Source organism: Pectinophora gossypiella, chromosome Z, assembly GCF_024362695.1.
Source record: "Pectinophora gossypiella chromosome Z, ilPecGoss1.1, whole genome shotgun sequence".
NCBI classification, from domain to species: domain Eukaryota; kingdom Metazoa; phylum Arthropoda; class Insecta; order Lepidoptera; family Gelechiidae; genus Pectinophora; species Pectinophora gossypiella.
This window is the reverse complement of record NC_065433.1, coordinates 3,722,224-3,745,372: the sequence shown is the minus strand read 5'-3', so window position 1 is coordinate 3,745,372 and position 23,149 is coordinate 3,722,224. Positions and strand designations below refer to the sequence as shown.

Sequence of the window (23,149 nt, the reverse complement as noted above, 5' to 3'; positions counted from 1 at the left end):
TATTGAAATAAAAAACAAAAAGTTTAAGGATAGGCGCCAATTTTTAGTTTTTAAACGCTAAATGTGCTCCAACCCTAAACACACATTTGTCTCAAAACAGTGATTCATTTCGTTTATAAGATAAACAAATGAAATTCTAATTTTGAATTTAGAATTTTCGCTTATTACTGTAATGGCCAAACTGCCAGCTATACATTTATGTATTTTTTTTCATCGTATGAATTCTTTTTTGTGTTAAATTCGGACAGAAACAATGAAAACGGAAGTGTTTCGATTTTTTTGATGAGAAGTGTATTACTTATTAAGACCATTGTACTGTGTTCATGCAAATAAACGTTCTATCTATCTAACTATCTGATTACTAAATAAAGACATATCTAAGTGAAAGACCGACATTTATCACGTTGTATATGACGTCATAGTGTGCTTTTTCATATGAATTTTGACTAGTTGGAAACTAGCCTACTTCTGTTTCAAAACCGATCTAGTGAATGCCCAGTCCCATAGAACATAGCATAGCAATATCGGTGGATAAACGTCGTATTTTGTGTTACAGGATATTCGTTCACGGTGCCAGCGCAAGTCCCGACCACGTTCAAGTTCGGCTCATAATGTGCGGCGGCCCTCACTTGGCCCCACCCGCGTCCCGCGCTAATCTAAATCCTTTCGTCGTTAAAACTATTTTTGTTAGCTTGTTTTTGTAATCCCCACTGTATAGCAGCCGATAGCGACATCATTTACGTTATGAAATACGTTTATGTATAATAAATTATTATTAACAACAGATTTCATAAATCTTAAAAGATTCTTTTATTTATTTTAATATCATAAATTGGGTGGCATAGAGCGAACATCATTGTGCAGGCTGTGATAAAATATTGGGAAGCCGAAACGAGTCAATTGGAATTTTGTTCTTTTTTAATACATTTTGACCAACTTATGGGTCTTCATTGACGTTCTAAAACGAACGTTGAGCATTTATTTATTAATCACAAGCATTCTTTCAAATACATGTTACTGCTTTGAAAAAGTAGCATTTCGTGGGTTCGCGATCGCAAGGAGCTCAATGGTGATTTTACAAGATGAAATGGTTCGGTAAACGCTCTATCACGGCCTTTTATTTTAATTTCACATTATACAAAGATAGCCTTTTGTTCAAAAGGTCGGCAAATTACAGCAAGTTGTATGTTAATCAAGAAAATATTACCAGAGTTTCTTGTAGAATCATCACAGTCTTGCAATTATTGAAGGTTTTTATACGCGTATTTAATGATATTATAACAAATATTTAGGCCTTCTTCAAACGGATCTATTTGCGGGCGACTTGGGATTGGGATTGTATCCTACGCGTAGCTCGTGGTGCGCATATAATTTCGCTGGAGTTCGCACACGGCACACACACGCTCACTGTGTGTGGTGTGAAATTGTTTGGCGACAAAAGGAGTGACGCGTAGGATATATGTACCAAACTCGAGTCGCTCGCAAATAGTCCTGTGTGCCGAAGGCCATAATCTCATAATTAACGGATATTCACTGCAAGATGACTACAAAGGTAAGTTGGTCAAAGTATATCAATTGTTATATTTTTATTTGTAATTAAATTAGGTACGAAATTCGTTTCGGTATTATCATTAACATTTTGTCACACCTATGTTGAACTGAAATGAGCTACATACTAGATATAATATTGTAAGAAGTAAATAGATTGTGTATTCTATCAGTAAGTAAAATACTAAAGTGGAAAAATCTGAGTCATTGACACCACCTCTACGGCATAATGAAGAAAGTCTTGTTTTGTCATTATCTACACCACGTTCCTTATGGCGTTTATAATAGTACTAGCACTAGCTAACTACGCTATTATCCTCTTTTTCTAAAGTTGAACAATCCAAGATATAAGAAGAATAGTAGAGATAGAAATATTTAAGCACTATTCTTCTACAGAATAATTATAGCCTTTTACCGCAAAGGGCAGCGGAGGTCCGTGTTGATCTATGTATTACTGTGGTCGTCAGTGACGTAATTTTTTGGGCACCTCTTTTAATTCAAGAAATATGATGTATAATTAAATTACAGATCTGATTATGTGGAACTATTAAAAGTTGACAATTAAAATAAGTGAAGGATAATGACGTTATCAAGGTAGTGTCTCCTCAAACAGGGCTATTTCTTATTTCTTATTCATCCTTTATTATTGAATTTAATGTTGTCCAGAAAAATAAAAAATAGCCCTGCGTATGGTCGCACTACATGACGTTAGCTGCATACGGGCAAAGTAAATAGGTTGCTGTAAGAGACAACATTGAAATCGCTAAAAACTAATGAATTTCCGGTAAGAATTTGTGTATAGAGAACGCCAAATTAAACTTTATAAATCGGAAGATGGCGTATGACACGAGTCAACTCGCATTTCGCGCTGTTGACGTAATAGGCAGTATAGAACTTATGGGGGCTTACGTCTGACAAGACGCGCACGGGACGCCGCGCATCTCAGCGAGGTGTACGATCGCGAGCATTATTAATATGTATATGTCGCAGTCGGATTGTATAATCCGCTGTATTACATTACGGCTAGCTGTTTTCAAAAACAGGGCCGTTTTGTAATGCGGCGGTTCAACGATTAGCCGTATTGTCATTAAGATACGTTCTCCAATAAAGCGTTCCACGTTCAGCCGCATTGTACTACTACTTAAATTGTAGGGAGACTATAATATTTTTTCCTAATTGCACTTGAAAATTGTTCTTAAATTCACTATTTACCGACATATTTAACACGTTTCCTTTATTTAATTCACTTGTAACTTCGCTATTTAATAACACACTTTCTGCATCCAACGCCATTGTTGTTGTTATGACAGGCAGCGCCATGAGTGTTAAGAATCGTAACTAAAAACTGTCAAAGAGGCGGCTAATCCCTCGCCTTATTACATTACGGCTAGCCGTGTTGAATGACGGAAGGCGACGAATACGTTTCGGCAGTTTTTTACTTAGCTGCATTCAATACAGCTAATCGTTGAACCGCCGCATTACAAAACGGCCCTGTTTTTGAAATCAGCTAGCCGTAATTAAATACAGCGGATTATACAATCCGACTGCGACATATACACTTTGGTACCATGTCACATTAACTTTTTTGACAAATTGAACTGTCTGCGTCTCACTAAATGTCAAATATGTTAGTGCGACAGAGTCCTAAAGTGGGTACATTATATTGCTCATGACTGTATGTACGGCTGGCGCGGATGTCTTGTATATCTTCGATACTTTATACCGAGTGGATTAGCGAGTTTTAAAATATTTCATAAAATTTAATGAAGACAAAATTGGTGAATACCTCACTTAACTATGACTGAGCATTTTACTTACGTCAAAAGCTCTTAAACATTATTAATATATTTGTGTTTTAATCATGGATTGATTATGTAATATATATTTTCGAATCATATCTAATGCGTTTTCCTGTGTAAATAAATGGCTACCGAATAAAATACGAGAATGTTTTAGATAAATAAACTATGATGATTATGCGATATGTCACGACGAATGTAGCGATGTTGCTAGGTAGACGGACATGATATTGTTACTCAAAACATATTGAACATTGCTGTTTGTTTGTATAAATACTGAATGGTTAAATACATCACTTAAACGGTGCAACATATCTAGCCCCACGTAGTTTTGTGGACACAACTATGCCTGAGATAAATGAACTGTGTCTTGCCAGATTTTATTATGTTGAAACGTGGTTAGAACTCCTGATGCAACCTTTATTGTCAGTCCCAGACGGCAAATGCATTATGACCTACGTCAATATATTTTTATTCAGTTTGCCAAGTAATGTGCAACTTTTATCAACTGAACTGATAGCTATAGTAGCTGTTATTTTAAGCACATACATGTAAAGTTGAACCGTAGCTCCGGAGGGTGCTATGATTGTTGATTACCAACACCCAATACGTAATATGCTATAATGATAGTCACACTTGCGTGTTATTTTATAAACAATAAGAAGACACCTCAATAAGAAGCACACGAGTTCGTCTAAACGTTTGTCATATCAATAAATATTTTTGTTTAGTTTAAGGTAGTGCTTGAATGTAATAATTGATTGCTTATTTAATTCACATAATGTTTCACTATTATATATTGTTATATTGGCTTGTTCCGATTGATTGTTACTGTTTAAGAATGTCATTTTAAAGTTTTACGGAGATGTTTTAATTCAAGGAAAAAGGGGTTTCCTTCTGAAATTTGGTTCGTGAACTGTTGTTCAACAACTTATTGGCTTTTACAACTTGGATACGAACACTGCTATTTTATTTGATTTTGCAGCTTATTGGATCAATAGCCATTTAATTAAACTATTCGAATGATAAGTTTCTTATCGCTACATTCGTCGGAGAAAGTTTACGTAATCGGTGTTGATTATTGTAGTGTTAGGATGCACCTAAAGTAAAGCAAATGAGTTGTTGTATAGCAGAAGGTTGCACATAATGCAATCTATGTTACTAAGATACCGGTGCTAATTCCTGCAGACACCGCCTAATTTTATAAGTTATACTTTTCATTTTCTTATCCGCCGAAAGGGATAGGGGACGGATGATTACCAGCTGTGTGAATTAAATTATTACCCGGACAAATCAAATAGGCATCTCGCTGGGATCCAACCCGACCTGGGGTGTTAATTATATTGGGTTATACGCCAACATTTCTAAACGTAAAATTCTGAAAGGTTGAGGATTTCTGCCTCATACTGACGTGTGTTCCGTAGGTTTTTAATTATTTATTATTAATGTCGATTAGCCGTTCCCTTCCCTTTTCTTTTCGACGGATTAGAAACACGGTATAACTTAAAGAAATTAGGTGTCTGCTGGAATCAGCGCCACTGAATGATTATATATATATATATTATGTATACACGTAATGTTGCAGTTTTCCGTCGGAGAGCACCATGTGCATATTAAAGTTGTGAAGACATTAACATGATTCATCATCAGTATAATCACTGAGTCGACAGAGCATTTTTTGTATTATTATTCTATATTGCAGCTTAGATGTATACACAATTAAAATTAAACTGTATTTTCTAAGTCGGCTTTTAATGCTACCCACTACCAAATAGTACTACGAGTATGAAACTTCTATCTATTAAAGTTTTGGCCTCTGGAAAACTTCCTTTTTAAAATGATATACAATATGATATATTACAATTATTTGTCTAGACTCAGTTATTCAGCAACAAACCTTGTGTCGATTTTTGTCCGCCACTATTATTGTATCACATAAAGAAAGAATTCTGGGATAGAATTGGATAGTTTTACCAGTAAATAATTATAACATTCAGGGTTATTGACCCCAAATGGCACTAACTATTGCGAACACTAGTTATAGCATTTTACGCTTTTCCTTCATGTTCTAAATAAAACAGAGCAAAAGGATGTTAGGGAAAAAGAAAACACTGGTTTATCCAACATTACCTATTATTTCCATTTATCAACTTATATAAATATTTTAATACCCAGTAAGAGCACTCAAAGAACCACCACCAATAACAGTGAAAGTTCCACTATCACAATAAAAAATAACAATTAGTCTTAAAATCGCGTTCCACTTGGCAACATTTGGCGCGAAACTTTTGTTCAACAACATTGTAATACACGTCTGTCGTAGACAACATGTGGCAAAAGGAACTAGTGTTGTTGCGCGTCACGTCTCCACTCGACAACAATTGTTGCGCGTTGGTATTGGTATTCGCGGGCCATTTTCCGCAACTTGACATCTGTTTTGATTGTTACGTGTTAATTGTTGTCTAGCAGGTACAAGGCATTAAAGATTCTGTGACAAAGATAATTCATTTTTTAAAGTGTGACACTTCGAATCAACATATCAACATGTGAGTGGAACATGTTAAGACTTATAAAAATATACCAGTTCCCCTTTAACTTTTGCACCTTTTCCAGCTTACATTTAGAGATTCACTTCTAACAAGAGTTGTCCGTTTGTCATACATTTTGCTAATGTAAATAAAAATGTAGAAAAACTGAGCGTAGAATATTGAACATAATTATTAAAGTTGTTACAAAATTCGTCCGTTATACCCAAACATCAACAATGCTTATCATTTTCTCTTTTATTAAAGGGTAAAGATAGAATATTAATTTAAAGAGTTAAAAAATCTAGGAAGGCAAGGCAATACTGGTAAACGTATATATAATCATAATAATAGTTTGATTAATAAAATCTTTTAATCCTTTTATCAGATTTCCACTCCTCGTGATCTTTTTCAGCCTCTATAGCTTGCTTCCATGACATGCCTGATTAATAAAATAATATAACAAAAAACATCACTCATAAATAAAACATTACTTCAGATATTAAATCACAGTGCAATTCCCCTTAGGTAATCATAACGGTACTTTCTTTGGTCTTGAAGTTGAGCTACTCTCCATGCCAATTCTGATTCCCGGCACATTCCACAGAAAGTGCTTGAAACAGCATGGAATGGGCTGCGATAATACAAAGTTGAATCTGTCAAGTGCTTGTTTTTCTTATGACATCTTAAATGTAAAAATACCTCAAGGGCTGCAAGACATATGCAAATGAAACCTGGGAATATCATAACTACTGTGGGTATGAGTAGCATTCTATGGCTGACATGGTTTGAGCCAGCCATGATGTTAGCTTTTAGTGACTGAAATTTTTTACTTTTTGTTGTTATGCCTTTAGGAAATTTCGTGTACTTTTCTTGAGGTGGAGAAATGACGCGTTCTTGAGGAGATGTCGTGATAGGTTCGCTGGTGCCTTCATGCCTAGGGGGTGTGTACGCAGGTGGGTGGTTGCTCTCCATCGAGGGCTCTCCAGTTTCATCGTTAATGTTATAAAATACGACTTCTCCTGTTTCGTCATCATAACTGAAGCCACGAGCGTTCGACATAGTCACGAAATAATCTTTTTCTCCTGAAACAAATAAATATCTAAGTTATGATTGGCTTACTCATGCCGCTAAGCACGGTAAGGGTTGTTGAAAGCCTTTACAGCAAAATGTTCTTCGAAGCAAGGGTTTATAACAAAGCTTAGTAAATAACCTGTAATTACTTGCTGCACACTTTTTTCTGGATTCTTAGTAGGTACATACCTATTTCACAAATTAGTGAAAATTAGAAGTAAATATATATCCGGTTTTCGTTAAAGGTTTGAAAATTAAAATATAAATAAATTAATAAAATAAAACGACATGATTTTTTTTTTTTTTGTTTTGGTTTTCCCCGAAGGGTAAGGCAAAGGGAACTATGCCCATACAGCCATGTCTGACGTATTTTTTTTCTTGATGATTAATGAAATGATGAAAGGTGATGATGATGAAACCTAAGCCCCCACCCTCGGAGTAGACTCCTAATCCGAACCCCAAACTAATTAACTCAAAAGTCCGCATAAACTTTTGAGTTATGAAGCGGCTTCCCGGCACGAAGCGAAAATAGGCAGATACACTTTGTTTATTGAATACTCCAATATAATAACACTCGCGAATGTCTTCCGACTAACTTAATGCGATCATTAACCACAAAACACCACTTCGTATTAATTATTTAGATTACTCAATGAAGAAAGCAACTGTCCCGTTCCCGTTTCCCGCCGAAAAAACTAAAACGACATGATTTCACGTCACAATTGTTTATTATAATCGACCATAGACATTTTTTTTTTGTTTTGGTTTTTCACGAAGGGTAAGGCAAAGGGAACTATGCCCATACAACCATGACTTACGTATTTTTTTTCTTGATGATTAATGAAATAATGAAAGGTGATGATGGTGAAACCTAAGCCCCCACACTCGGAGCAGACTCTTACTCTGAACCCCAAACGAATTAACTCAAAAGTCCGCATAAACTTTCGAGTTATGAAGCGGCTTGTTGGCACGAAGCGAAAATAGGTAGATACACTTTGTTCATTGAATACTCCGATATAATAACACTGTCGCGACTAACTTAATGCGATCATTAACCACAAAACATCACTTCGTATTAATTATTTAGATTATTCAATGAAGAAAGCAACTGTCCCGTTCCCGTTTCCCGCCAAAAAGACATAGTTTAGTATGGTTGATTGATTGATTGATCATAAAGATGCTACTCTATTGCTATAAAGATTTTTTGTTTTTTTTTCAATTTTCATAGACATTTTTTTTTTGTTTTGGTTTTCCCCGAAGGGTAAGGCAAAGGGAACTATGCCCATACAGCCATGTCTGACGTATTTTTTTCTTGATGATTAATGAAATGATGAAAGGTGATGATGATGAAACCTAAGCCCCCACCCTCGGAGTAGACTCCTACTCCGAACCCCAAACGAATTAACTCAAAAGTCCGCATAAACTTTTGAGTTATGAAGCGGCTTCCCAGCACGAAGCGAAAATAGGCAGATACACTTTGTTTATTGAATACTCCAATATAATAACACTCGCGAATGTCTTCCGACTAACTTAATGCGATCATTAACCACAAAACACCACTTCGTATTAATTATTTAGATTACTCAATGAAGAAAGCAACTGTCCCGTTCCCGTTTCCCGCCGAAAAGCCCTTTTCATAGACAATAAACTTTTAACTTTCAACTGTCAATGAAATGTCATCCAAGTCCAACTAACGTGAATTGGCTTTTGGCTTCCAATAGGACAAGAAGGCCGTACATAACGTACCTGCATACAGCAGTACAATACGTGGATGTGGTTTTGCGATATACGGACCCCTTTTTATCTCGTATTATTAATTGTATTATCTTGAGTACATGATTATTTATTTGTAAATAAATTGAAGTCACGTATTTTAGTGTCTAATTACTAAGCTACCAAGAATAAACGTAAGTACCAACATGTTATTAACAGCGAGCGTAAAATATTAATAATCAAAATCCGCGACAAGTACAATGATCCCGTATGCTGGCGTACGTAAAGTTTATAAAGAACGCTTTGTACGTCGATATACTCACGACGAGATGAGAATAAACACCAAAGACTTCGCATATTAGTTCGCATACGTATTTGTTGACAAAGTAACTTTATTGTTATGACAGTTAATATCTACGATCATTCCTTTGTTTTCGAAAGCAGTAACTTTGTGTAGTAGCAGTAAGTAACCAGTAGTAGGTATATTTTAATTGACAATGATATAATTTCATTTACTCATTAAAGTTCTTATCAACTAATAACATAATATATGGTGATATGTTAATTATGAACAAACAGGATGCTTGTTAGAAGGATTAAAATACAATGCAGTTATTTACTTCCAGAATGGCGTGGTCGGGCTACCAGAAGTTTCTGGCACTGATGATGGTGGTGACAGGATCCATCAACACCCTCAGCACTAAATGGGCTGACAAGCTTTCAGCAAAAGGGTCAGATGGTGTTGTGAGAGACTTTGAACATCCATTTCTACAGGTAATTTTTTGTTCTGAATAGTTTCATTTAACCAATCAAAAGTATTTTTTACCAACTTCAAAAAAGGAGGAGGTTCTCAATTCGACCATATATTTTTTTGTTGCTTTTTTTATATTAAATATTTTCTTTTTTTTGAATGATGCTTTTTGAACTTTGTTCTGAATGATGCAGCCATAAATAGAAAAGTTGAAGAATAGTATTGTTGACAATTATTTATTATGTACAGCTAGTGTTAAGCAGTTGGTTTGCTACAGGCATCTGCTATGTTCCTGGGAGAAATGCTGTGCCTCCTGACTTTCAAGATACTGGTGTTCAAGTCACGGAACACTGAGGGTCATGCCCTCACTAATGGCAACCAGAACTTTAATCCTTTCATACTGATGCCCGCTGCCATGTTTGATCTGGTAATATATTACGTTATTGCTCTGTAATATTTTAAGTTTTTTTTCTTTGAGTTATATCTGGAATCAGTAAATGTTCGTTTGTGTTACTATGAGCAGCTGAGCTGAAGGGGAACTTGACTTTCAGAGTTAATAGCTGTAACTCCGAAGGGGTAGGCAATGTATATGTACACCCACTCTTTGTCAGCTAAGTTTAGCTGTTTATGTCCCCTGTGATAGGCATAGGGGGGGGGGGGTGTAATAGGTTGTGAGTGGTAGGAAAAATTGAAGGGAAGAGAGGAAGGGGTAGACCTAGGAGAACATTTATGAAACACAAAAGAGAAGGTGCAGGTCGTGTCGTATCAGGAGGTGAAGGTTTTGGCGGGAAGAAGAGAGGAATGGCGATTACTCCACCAACAAGAGCGCAGCTCTTAAATAAAGAGAGAGCATAGGGGTGAGCCTATTGCCTTTAAACAGGCACAAATCTTGGTAACCACTAGATATCAATTATCCATGATTCAACAAACTCGAAAATTTTCTTTGTTTATGTCCTTTGTATATGTCATTGTGCAATAAAGTATTATTGAGTGCTAGATCAATTGAATTACGATGTGCTCGATAGTGATTTAACCAAATTTAAAACCAAGTATGACCGGGTTTGACTGTTACTGAATCGAATATTCGGCCGAGCTCTAAACCATGTTGAAGTAACCAGAATGACCAGTTCATCATACACCTACTAATTGTTTTTTTTTTTTTTATGAAATAAATAGCTCTGTGTTTGTCCACAATTTTACCTGACAGTTACTGAAGAATGTGGCTTTTGGTGATACAATAAATTTTTCTGATCAGTTAATAATAAAAAATAAAATAAAAATGACAAGTTAAATACTTTTACTTAATTTCCGTAAATCTTGATTCACTGAAATAATGAAATATACCTAATATCAAAGATACATTCGGCGCATCTCCAGATAAAAAAAAGAAAAAAGATACCTACCTACAGTAATTGCTAACAGGAGACTTAATGACATTTTAAAGTCCACTGTGGTAATATTGTAATGTGGTACATACACTAGTACAGACATAAACTCACGTCGATTTCCTTTCCGGGGTAAGCAGAGACTATGATTTCTTTTTCAGATTGGAACATCAATCATGTACATAGGTCTAACGCTGACGTATGCGAGCAGCTTCCAAATGTTCCGAGGGTCCATCATAGTGTTCGTAGCAGTGCTATCAATGACTTTCCTCGACAGACGCATCATCAGACGAGAATGGTTTGGAATTGGTAAGTGCATTCATGAACTCATCATCATCATCAGCCCATTAACGTCCCCACTGCTGGGGCACGGGCCTTCCCTATGGATGGATAGGGAGATCGGGCCTTAAACCATCACGCGGGCCCAGTGCGGATTGATGGTTATTAACGACTGCTAATGCTGCCGGGTCCAACGGCTTAACGTGCCTTCCGAAGCACGGAGGAGCTCGAGATGAAAACTTTTTTTTTTTTGTGGTCACCCATCCTATGACCGGCCTTTGCGAAAGTTGCTTAACTTCAACAATCGCAGACCGAGCGCGTTTACCGCTGCGCCACCGAGCTCCTCATGAACTATACTCCTATTACATCCGAGATTTCCACAATATTTAGACAATGGGGTTTAGATTTAAAGGTCATTCGGTTTCATTATTATTATATGTCGTTTCCATATCTCGGGCCTATGGAGTACCGGACTTTTGGAAGGTGTGCGTGGGGCCGAAGCCAACACGTAGAGGCCCCATAAGACAATTCAATCTAAAAGTGGTGTGACACCAACTGACGATTATCCCTGTATGAACTATGCGAGTGCACCCAAAGACAATCCCCGGTTCGTGTAGGACTAGGGCCCTGTGCTGGGAGGTTTTCTGGCCACGTCTTTCCCTCAGCGTTACAGATTCCGATGTGGTAGTAGTTTTACAGCTAGTTACATAATATGTAATTTAATTATGTTTGACGTTCAAAAAGCGCTAACTTTGTAAGCCAATTTTGAAAAATAAATAGTTTTGAATTTTTTTTGAATTTTTGACTATTGCAGATTATGGGAACAAAGGGAACTGGGCTATTGAGTTAAGGGTTAGTGGACCGGGATACTGGGGCTATGGGGGACTATGGCGCCTGCTTGACCAATGTTGATAACAAGGATACAATGAGCAGGCGGTGACTCGCCACTCACTTATTAGCCTGTGTGATCCCACTGTTGGGCAAAGGCCTCCCCCATGTCTTTCCAAGTATCTCGGTTCTGTGCGAGCTCTATCCAGACATTCGGTCTTACGACTTTAAAATATACCTTGACTAATTTGGCAGCAGGATAGAAAGACGGTATACAGTCATACATACATAACCTCACGCTCATAGATCCTAATGAGGGTCAGAGCCACAAGTATTCGAAGACAATTTGCAGCCACTGTTGGTGAAAAGTCCTGAGGTATGAGCCCTTGTACCTTAAGGTGACAAGGGATCAGCCCATCGCTCAACAATAGGCTAGTTTCCAACTAGTCAAATCAATTACTTTTTACTAAACGAAATTACATAAAGCATCCTGAGTGAGTTTGGTGCGAGTTCAGATGGTTCCGAACATTCCGATATCAAAAACATAAACAAGCGGCAAAGAAAGAGGGTAGACAGATATGTCTGCGTCGTAGAAAAACAAGACAAAATATTGCACATCTAATTACATTTTTCATTATTAAAATTGATAAATAAGTTAAATAGACAAACGAAAACGTTTTTGTCACCTTTAGATCTGTGTTTATTTAGTAATCAGAATTTCATAATTTATCTTTGAACTAGGAAACTACCCAATTGTCCATCATGGTAAACATGGTATTATAATACCATTCAAATTCAAATTCAAAAATATCTTTATTCAATAGGTAACATAGTTACACTTTGAATCGTCAATTTTACATAACGAACGTCTCATCCGCCTAAAACTACTGCAGCTTCTCACAACCTGTATAGCCGGGGAAAAGAAGCTGCAAGAAAATCCTCGGCACAGGGCCCTAGACGTTCTTTAAAAAAAATAAAAATAAACATAAGATGGCCCCGATTCCTGCAGACACCGCCTAATTTTATTTTAAGTTATATCCGTCATTTTCATATCCTTCGAAAAGGAAAGGGACGGATGATTCACAGCTCTTAATTTTAGGAAGAATGAGTAAATGAATGAATAACCCGGGCGAATCAAAAGGTACGTCGCTGGTATGCAATCCGTTTGACGTGCTGTCTACTTAACTGTGTCGGGTTATTGACGGATGTAAAATTTTTAGACGGTTGGTTTAGATTTGTGCTTAAAATTGCCGTGTGTTCCATAAATTTTATGCTTGTCGATTACCCGTCCCTTTCCTTTTCGGCGGATAAGAAAATGACAGATATAACTTAAAATAAAATTAGATGGTATTTACAGGAATTAGCACCAATATTGGTATAAAATTGAGTAATTTAGCTGCCTAATATCAGTTCTAAATAATCACTAACTTTATAATAACCTTTTTTTGTAAAGTTTTTGTTTAACTACTGTCTTAAAACAGTTGAAAGGCAAATTCTGAATGTCAATGGCATTAAGTATTGTTGAGTCTTTATAGATTACCTCGCTGCAATAAACAGCCGAATGTTACGTAAAATATGGCTACAGTAAGTATATTTTTAAACACGAATATTAAATTGTAATGTGTTTGCATTTTTTTAGTTGTGTGTTAGGCACGTTAAGCCGTTGGTCCTGATTACTCCTTACTGATGTAATTATGTAGTCGTTACATGAGCCATATCAGGGCCTTTGGCGGCTTAATAGTAACCCTGACTCCACCCCACAACCCACACGATAGAAGATGTGTCTGCATTTTTGTCTTCCGAGCTCTGACTAAATATCGTGTTTGTTTTAAAACAATTTCTGACATGCAAATTGAGAAGTAGCTTGAATTACGTTACCTAATCGGTTATGGGATGGAGTTATGTTACAATCCCACCAAAAACGTAACAGTTCTTTAACTGGACGCATTCTCTATACAGTGTCAATAACCTTTGATATTTATAACAGTTGTCAGTCCGGCATAGAGGCAAATGCGTAACGTCGTCTTAAGGCGAAGACGCTTAGACGCCCCTTAGTAGCCGCATGCGCCTTTTTTTTTTTTTTTTGACGTGACTTATTGTAGATTTGCCGCAGATGGCATTAACTACTTGGCCGGACAAATGGGGAGCGCTGAAGGCTCTCACCCGGTACAACGTTTAAGACAACAGGCCTGAGGGTGCCCAGTTGGGCGCGAACCTCGGCTCAGGGCGTCGTCTGAGAGGAAAAATATTTGAAAGAATTAATCGACCCTAGTGGGTCGATAGCGATAAGCGCTGAATGAGGGAAATCGTCGACCACGCCGGCGGGGTCGGTATCGGGGTCCTGAAGTGTTTGGTGTCGCGAGCTGATTGGCTGAGCCGCATGCGCCGCAGTCACCGCATTTTATAAATCTTTGTAGGAAATCGTACGAAACGTTGCGCACCGCGCCGCACGACCATTTTGCGATGCGATGGATTGCAATTTAATTGAAATAAAGCGATTTTGTTGAAGAAAATCATATTAGAATGTGATTTTTCAAATAGGCGCGCGCCGTTACCGGTTGAGAGCCTTCAGCGCTCCCCATTTGTCCGGCCAAGTAGTTAATGCCATCTGCGGCAAATCTACAATAAGTCACGAATAGGCGCTTAATGTTCCTCCGAAGCACTCTTTCGGATAATCGGGTGAAGAGCCAGCAATATCCTGAGCAAAATGTCCTGTTCACTGGTATTCGGGATTTCCGGATCGTGAGTCTATCCACTAGACTCATCATCATCTAGCAGTAGAATCTTACAGACTAGAATAGATGTTAGTAGTCGCCAATCGCTAAGGTCGTATGAGAATATTCACAGTTCTAGTTAGATGTTGAATGCATCGTTCAGATATAAGTCCGTGTAAGCGCACAACACAATGTCCGCCGCGACATAGCTGTGGAGTAAACGTATGGCTGTTATCAAAACAACCGCCGACCGGCCAAATAACAGATAAAACGGGCAGAGCAGACACGTATTATGTATTATGATGTATTAGTTTAGCAAGCGAATGTACAGAATGAATATGGCGTCATTTTACTCTTGTTACACAGCTCGTCATGTTTATGACTAGCTCCCCCGACCTTTGACCAGATAGCATCAAAGTACTAAGATAGGTAGGCACTGCAGCAGAGTACAAACTCTGCACATACTGCCCTTTAATTCTCATTCCATTCCGCATTTCCTTTCATTTTACACTGACTCATTGCATCCCCGACCTTCATAAGAACAACATAATATTCTTATACTGTCTAGCTCTGGCCGTGCTCTCTAATTCTGGATTTGTTTGTGAAGTGTTATAAACTATACAGGGTGTTAGTGACATCGTAACGAAAACTTTGAGAGATGATTGAGACCATAACGATTCTGAGATGATGTCAAGTGGACTTTTCCGTCGCAAAAGTATGGAACAGAAAATAACTTAAAAAAAAACAACAAACATTTTCATGAATTTTCCGACTGAAAATTCCACTTGATATCATATTATCTTCTGTATAATGAAGTACAAAAGTATTATTCATAGAAAAGTATATAAACATTATTACTTTATTTATTGCACGACAATTAAATCCTTCGTACTCAGGATCCACCTATTACAACATTATTACCAAACTCTTTACTATTCAATTAAACTCTTTGCGCTAAACTCATTAGTGATTATACTTTTTCTATATTTGAGATTATAATAATATTATTATGAGAACGATTGCCAACCGGAGGGGGTATGGAGCATACTCCACCACGCTGCTCCACTGCGGGCTGGTGGAGGAGTTTTCACGGCTAATAGCCGGGACCAACGGCATAACGTGCCCGCCGAAGCACGGAATCATCATCCTTTATTAGACAATCAGGTGATTCAAGCCTGATAAGTCCTCATCAAACAAAGGACAGTTTCACGAAGTGATTTCGACAATGTCCCTATCGGGAATCGAACCCGGACCTCCAGATCGTGAGCCTAACTCTCTAACCACTAGACCATGGAGGACGTTATAAGTATGACTAATACAATAAATAACGCATAAAATATTAATTGAATGTGACTAATACTGTATTTTGAGTCGAATTGTGCTATGCGATTCATTGTTTGTTCAGTACGGTTCGAATGAGAACATTGATTACTCGAGTAAATACAATTTTACAAACAAAAGAGTACCTATACAATTTTATGCCATGGAGGCAATGCTTGTGTGTAGGTATTAGTAATAGAATCATGGAAAGAACAATGTTCATTTTTGAATGAACCATATCCTCGTGTATTAGCTTCAAATGAAAAATCTTTAAAAACTGAACTTTTTATTATCTTCTCTTGTGTGAGTTATGAGATCAATTACCGACCTCATCGACCCTGGTGTAAGGGTTACTGGAGCTGCCAAAAGCCTCTAACTTGGCTCATGTAACGACTACATATTTACATAAGTAAATATTAGCCGGGACGGATAATCTTACTTTCGGACAATCGGGTGATCAGCCTGCACTATCCTAACCACAGTAGGGATACCAAAGTGATTTTGTAATTATGTCCCCACCGGAATTCGAACCCGAAGCGTGAGCCCAAAGCTCAACCACTGGACCATTTTTATAATATGGCAGATTAAAAAAAAAAACGCTGAAATAAAGCTATGGCAATTTTAAAAAATTGCATTTATAATTTTGTTATACGTAAACAAAAACTACCTATTCAGCCCATACCATGAAGCAGCGTGATAGAGTATGCTCCATATCACAGAGTTCTTATTATACAGAGATGCTATGGGAGGATAGCCGGTGACACAATATGCACAGAACGAAATGTTTTACTGAGGCGACGATGGTATTAAAAACTATCCACGTGATTCATTGCTTTTTTGGTATCGCGTAACGGCTACTAGCGCTTGTGTTACTACGCAATGTACGGTGGGTAAATCGATGTAGCGGTTCAGTAAATGCGGTGCGGCTATGAGCGAACTCGTATAATTTAGTGTTGAGGGCATATCCCTTCTTTCTATGATCTGGGGGGTTAAAATGGCTACATCGAAGCAATTCATCTAAGAAAGCAATATTGCTATTTGACATTTGCGCATATAAAAGTGCGCAATGCAAACAAATGTCAAACAGCAATATTGTTTTCTTAGATGAATTGCTTCGATGTGGCCATTTTAACCCCCCCTATCGCCCTGTAGACACGGAAATCACCTCTACAAGCATTGACGCATAATAAGTTACTATAATCTATAACAGATTCAATTTATTCCATTCTATAGTCATATCATGTCCATTATATTTCTGCATCCTCTTGTGAAAACAGTATTGCCGTGTAAAGAAGCAATTTGATCTCACTTTGAAATCTGTTATGTTTTTATACAGTATCCGAGAATTCATAACGTTTTCATATTACGCGGCTTTTGTGTTTTTACGTTTAACTATAAATACGGAACACTAAAACATGAACAGCCGGAGCGGGTACACTCCTGGCACCGGGCTGACTTCTCACTTGCATAACATCATGGCTGTATAACGGAAGGCATTGGCAGAGGTGTATTGTATACAGGGTGTTAGTGACATCGTAACGAAAACTTTGAGGGGTGGTTCAGGCCATGATTCTGAGTTGATATCAAGTAGAAATTTCCGTCGCAAAAGTATGGATTGGAAAATAATTAAAAAGAAAAGAAAAATTTTCATGAATTATTTGACACGAAATTCCACTTGATATCAACTCAGAATCATGGTCTGAACCATCCCCCTCAGTATTCGTTACGGTGTCACTAACACCCATACCTACTTATATGGCTACCGTATGTACTTGTACGGGGTGTAAGTGTCATCGTAACGAATACTGAGAGGGATGATTCATCTGATTATTCTGAGTTAATATCAAGTGGAATTTTCCATCGCAAATGTATAGAATTGAAAATAATTTAAAAAAACAAAAAAAAAATCATGAATTTTGCGACGGAAAATTCCACTTGATTTTAACTCAGAATCATGGTCTGAATCAACCCCCTCAGTATTCGTTACGATGTCACTAACACCCAGTATACACCCATTCTTCTTCAGCTATGTTTCAGTCCCATGTAATGGGGGGCGACCCTATTGCCATTAACCGTGCACAAATCCTTGAAACCGCGTCATATCAATTATCTATGATCCATTGATTTTAACACTTTCAAGGACATTTTTTTTTTTTGACGTGACTTATTGTAGATTTGCCGCAGATGGCATTAACTACTTGGCCGGACAAATGGGGAGCGCTGAAGGCTCTCACCCGGTACAACGTTTAAGACAACAGGCCTGAGGGTGCCCAGTTGGGCGCGAACCTCGGCTCAGGGCGTCGTCTGAGAGGAAAAATATTTGAAAGAATTAATCGACCCTATAGGGTCGATAGCACTTTTAAGGACAGAACGTCTAATGATGTTCCGATTCCAAGGTGTCATACTATCTATTATGAACCATCAATGTCCCATAGTCTCTGCCCGTGAAATGGTTAACGTATAAATTCAAATTCAGTGGTTTAGAGCCCAAGCCGATATTCGAAAGTCAGTCATGTAAATAAGCCCTAAAATGTGTGTATGTTGTAATATTGTACGTCCGACGTGGGCAAACTGTTGGAATAAAAAAAAATAGTACTTTACCATTCCTCGGAGACTAAAATTGTTCCCAGTACATACAAACCTCCTTTTACACAGACACTACACAATGATATTGTCGTATCGACGTCTGACGCCCGACGATTGATGACCAAAGTAAGACCGTCGTGAGGTAAACCTAGCTTGGCCGCTGGTGTGGAGCGGAAAGTCGGCGGTACTATGATTTTAAAGTTTAACAATTTATTATTCCGTATGGCATAAACAAAATATATACAGGATGTTAGTGATATCGTATCGAATACTAAGGGGGATGATTCAGACCATGATTCTGAGTTGATATCAAGTGGAATTTTCTGTTGGAAAATTCATGAAAATTTTAGTGTTTTTTAATTTATTTTTCGTTCCATACTTTTGCGACATAAAAATTCCACTTGATATCAACTCAGAATCATGGACTGAATCATCCCTCAAAGTTTACGTTACGATGGATGGATCGTATATCTAGTTTAACCTTAAACTAGAGTTTCACAATAAATATTTCTTGTTCTTGTTCTTCAGCGTGCGTGATCCTGGGGCTGGTGATCGTGGGCGTGACGGACGCGGTGTACCAGGCGCCAGGCGAGTCCAAGGGCCGCAACAGCCTCATCACCGGCGACCTGCTCATCATCGTCGCCCAGGTCATCTCCTCCTGCCAGATGGTCTACGAGGAGAAATACGTCGCCGGTAAATATACACATTTATTCGTCTACTACTTCTTCTTATCGTTTCGATGGCATTCAGATTTCTCCAGCCCAGTATTTTGCCACCCGGACGGCATTTTTGTACTCCTCCCGCATATACGGGTCAGGGCACATGCGACGTCAGGTCAGTCCTAGTTTGCGGGGTAGCACCATACTCGTAGCTCAGATCTGACCCGTCCAGAAAACACTATCTGGTAAGGTTATCTCTACTTCGGTCAACCTGGGTTCGGAGTGTAAAGATTTCCAGGCTGGCCTGTCAGGCAACCTGGTGGAAGGTTCAGACGTCATCCTCCAAACAATGGGGCGAGCCTATTCTCATTAACCAAGCACAGATCCAGGAAACCACGTGATATCATTTATCTATAATCCAAGTATGAATTCAAATTCATGAAGCTGAATGATGAAATCAGTCGACACCGGACACTCTATACAAAAATCTCGTCTGTGAATTAATAATTGATATTGCGTGGTTTTCAGGATTTGTTTCCCGATAATGGCAATATTTGGTTTTGGTTCCATACAAAACCATTAATCCGGCCCCAGGGGGAACAGAGTCATCTTCTCTGCCGCGGGGTGGGCGCCTCTTACTTCAGTAGGCCGGAGTGAGATGGTGGCTGAGTTCGAATAGGGACCCAGACCTACGGGGTATAACGTAGAACCCTTGCCCAGGGATACGGGTGAAGACCTCAACGGTTGCAGAGGCGAAGATGGGAGCCATCGGTACGGCAGTGCAGGACGGAAGGTGCAAGTCACAGGGACTGTAACCTGGAACCTGACAGAGGGCAGCAGTAACTGTCAGTATTATTCAGAGGCGAAGGACAGGAGTCCTAGTATGGCTTTGTAATAGACTACTCGGGGCGCCATCCCACTTGCGTCAGAGTACTGCGCTGCGGGGCGGAAGGCAAGAGGGAAACCACTGCCCTATTTTTCCCTAAAAAAGTAGCATGGAAAATGCTGCACCGACAAGAGCGTGGCTCTTAAATTGATGATGATGAATGGCAATGTGCCCCCTAAGACATGAGACTTAGCTGGCAAGGAGTGGGTGTATATACTATATACACACCTGTGCCTGCCCCTTTAGGGTGTAAATTTTATGCTAAGCTATATGTGAGTGTGATGTAGTATTGTCATAGTTTATTATATGGTGCAGGTCTGAACATCCCCCCGCTGCAGGCGGTGGGGTGGGAGGGGGTGTTTGGGTTCTCGGTGCTGTCTGCGCTGCTGGTGGTGTTCTACTGGACGCCCGCGCCGCCGCACTTCGGACACAACGCGCGCGGCACCGTCGAAGACGCTATTGACGGGCTCGTGCAAATCGGTATGTTTCACGCACTAAACTTGAATAAGGTACTTCGTTCTCAATTTATTCAAAACGGCCTCCGTGGTCCAAGAACATAAGCTCACGACTATGTTCCAATGGGGTAGTCAGAGGCGCGCAGATAAATAATATCTAGGAAATAAATTGCCTCAGTGAACATACATACATACATAAACTCACGCCCGTAATCCCAAATGGGGTGGGCAGAGCCACAAGTAATCAAAGACAACTTGCAGCCACTGTTGATACGAAGTCCTAAGATGGATATGATGAACCTTATGGTGATAAGGGATCAGCCTATCTCCCATAACATTAGTCCATCATGTTAGAGGACGCAATCCCTCTGTCGGTTTTTACGACATGCCCGGGAAGACATGCAGCTGAACGTATTCTATGTTTTTTATTTGCTCCCAGAACAGCATAGAAGCAAATGCCTCAGTGAAGGTTTGAATGTGTCTTGTTTTGTAATTAAAATGTGCCTCGAATATGAAATTTTTCCTATATTCCAAATGGGATAGTCAAAGATATATTCATCACAAGATGAATTACCCATGCTTCAACGAGTTTTCTGTTAGACCGCCGAGATAGGTGGTGAGATAATGGTTGAGCTACCTGTGTTAGTGACAACTGCATATACCCAAATGCACATGACTGATATTTCGTGAACTCTGACTAGAGCAATATTGTATGTGTGCGTAATGGTTGCAGGCAACAACCCACTACTACTGATGGCCGTGCTGGGAACCATCGTGTCCATTGCATTCTTCAACTTCGCCGGCATCAGCGTTACCAAGGAGATGTCTGCCACCACGCGCATGGTTCTGGACTCCATCAGGTGAGTCAACTTCAGTAAATAGAAGGTTTGTATCTATGTGGTACAGGTCTCCAGAAACCTTGCATCAGCGTCACCAAGGATATGTCTGCCACCACGTGCATGGTTCTGGACTCCGTCTAATCAGCCGACTTCGGTAAAATCATCATTATGTTGTCCAAACCGCATCCAGCAACCGTGACTCCTATTATGTCCATCTTGGGACGTTGTGGTCTGCTCTGCTGTGGCTAGCGAATCAGGTTTAAATCAAATTTTAAATTGTAATTTTGAACATTATAATACCCATTGTAAAATTACATTTATTTTTTATTCCTAATATGCGTATTGAATATTTTTCTGGTAATCCTCACGAAACAGGTTTCTGTTTCGTGAGGATTACCAGAAATATAATCCTCACGAAACAGGTTTCTGTTTCGTGAGGATTACCAGAAAAATATTCAATACGCATATTAGGAATAACATTATAATACCCATTGTAAAATTACATTTATTTTTTATTCCTAATATGCGTATTGAATATTTTTCTGGTAATCCTCACGAAACAGAAACATGCGAGTTGCTTTGCTTTGTGTGCATTTTCCTTCAAACCACCTGTTTCTCCTTGCAGGACATTCGTAATCTGGATGGTATCTCTCGGCGTGAGATGGCAGGCGTTCCACTGGCAGCACCTAGTGGGGTTCGCAGTGCTGATCTTCGGCATGTGCGAGTACAACGGACTGGTGCCGCGTTGTGCGCGTGCGCCGCCCAAACCGGACGATGAGGCGGAGCAGTCCGTCGTCAACGTCGACGCTGATACTGTCAACGAGCCTTAGGTTCTACCACCACTTTAAGCGAACTTACACGGCCATAGAATAAGGAATATTACTACGTATAGAACGGGAACTCTCCGCTCCCCACCAGCGGCTGAGCTAGGTTACCTTACCCCCTCGGTCTTACTTTAGTCTTCAATCATAAGGGCTTCATACCTCACGCACAGATGCGCGTGTACGATGACGCCAACGTGTAGTGTCTGTATAAAACGAGGTTTTTTGTATGAAGTGTCAAGGGTGTGGTGTGATGTAGAGTAAATGGCATTTGTAACATGTCAAAACGTGTCTATTGGGCCAATTTCATAGGTCACATTTGACATTTCCTTTAATATCATAGTTATAAGATTTAATTTTCCACGCTGGCTCCCGTTTATGTGAGTCGGGTGCTGTCAAATGAGATTTTTTAAATTGACCCTATACATACACTATGAAATAATGAGGATAAAAACTGGAAGCTCAAATGTAGGCGGCAGCACTGTTGAGTGTTCCTAAATTTTGACAGTTCTCCATACTGTCCAGATAAAATTCGTGGTAAATTGCTATAAAATGTGGAGCAACGTGGAGTGTATCCCGTCTGAAGGATGAGTCAAGAAAAAGAAAAGCAGCCAGTTGGAAAAAGGCGGTTTTTTTATAAGTTTTCTTCTTTCCGATCTTTAAGGAATAAATATGCAGTTAGGCACTGCGCAAAGGGCTATAGTTGAAAAACATAACCAAAACAATATGTTTGTTTACTCAAATAGTATGGGGAACTGACAAAATTTAAGAACACCCAACAGTAGCGACACCTGATGGGAGAAATGTGCAGTTTTTATCCTTAGTTAAAAAAATTGTCAAATGTCGAACTATTTACTACATGCGGTCTAATACTGGCAACCTTATTCTAAAGTTGCATCCATATCCCATCGTGGTGTGAGGAGGGCCCCAGGGTCCTATTAGTAAGCGGTCTCGAGTTCGACCGTTC

The 23,149-nt window shown here is 38.9% G+C and overlaps 3 protein-coding genes across 7 annotated transcripts in view; 2 read left to right on the top strand and 1 right to left on the bottom strand.

Annotated features, from left to right (window-relative positions):
* LOC126380070 (importin-7) overlaps positions 1-5,090 on the top strand; it is a 34,538-nt gene extending 29,448 nt beyond the window's left edge. For both annotated transcript variants that reach the window (XM_050029266.1, XM_050029265.1), the window contains exon 14: positions 557-5,090. In XM_050029266.1, coding sequence (XP_049885223.1) covers positions 557-612 — 56 coding nt within the window. In that variant the 3' untranslated portion in view covers positions 613-5,090. The remainder of the gene's footprint in view (positions 1-556) is intronic.
* Positions 5,091-5,462: 372 nt separating this feature from the next.
* LOC126380157 (uncharacterized) lies at positions 5,463-7,385 on the bottom strand. Of its 3 annotated transcripts, none has more exons than XM_050029423.1 (2): positions 7,096-7,385; positions 5,463-6,957 (listed from the first exon to the last, which is right to left on the bottom strand). In XM_050029423.1, the coding sequence occupies exon 2, from the start codon at positions 6,932-6,934 to the stop codon at positions 6,380-6,382; it is 555 nt and encodes a 184-aa protein (XP_049885380.1). In that variant the 5' UTR covers positions 6,935-6,957; positions 7,096-7,385; the 3' UTR covers positions 5,463-6,379. The 3 variants fall into 3 exon arrangements, with proteins under 3 accessions (XP_049885380.1, XP_049885379.1, XP_049885378.1); XM_050029422.1 differs by having other exon boundaries at positions 7,086-7,384; XM_050029421.1 differs by having other exon boundaries at positions 7,136-7,382.
* A 1,255-nt stretch (positions 7,386-8,640) lies between these two features.
* On the top strand, positions 8,641-22,409 carry LOC126380123 (solute carrier family 35 member F6). Of its 2 annotated transcripts, none has more exons than XM_050029372.1 (8): positions 8,641-8,853; positions 9,286-9,433; positions 9,688-9,837; positions 10,957-11,104; positions 19,051-19,215; positions 20,383-20,547; positions 21,256-21,382; positions 21,987-22,409. In XM_050029372.1, the coding sequence occupies exons 2-8, from the start codon at positions 9,287-9,289 to the stop codon at positions 22,189-22,191; spliced, it is 1,107 nt and encodes a 368-aa protein (XP_049885329.1). In that variant the 5' UTR covers positions 8,641-8,853; position 9,286; the 3' UTR covers positions 22,192-22,409. The 2 variants fall into 2 exon arrangements, with proteins under 2 accessions (XP_049885329.1, XP_049885330.1); XM_050029373.1 differs by lacking the exon at positions 8,641-8,853 and adding an exon at positions 9,024-9,135.
* The last annotated feature ends 740 nt before the right edge of the window (positions 22,410-23,149 follow it).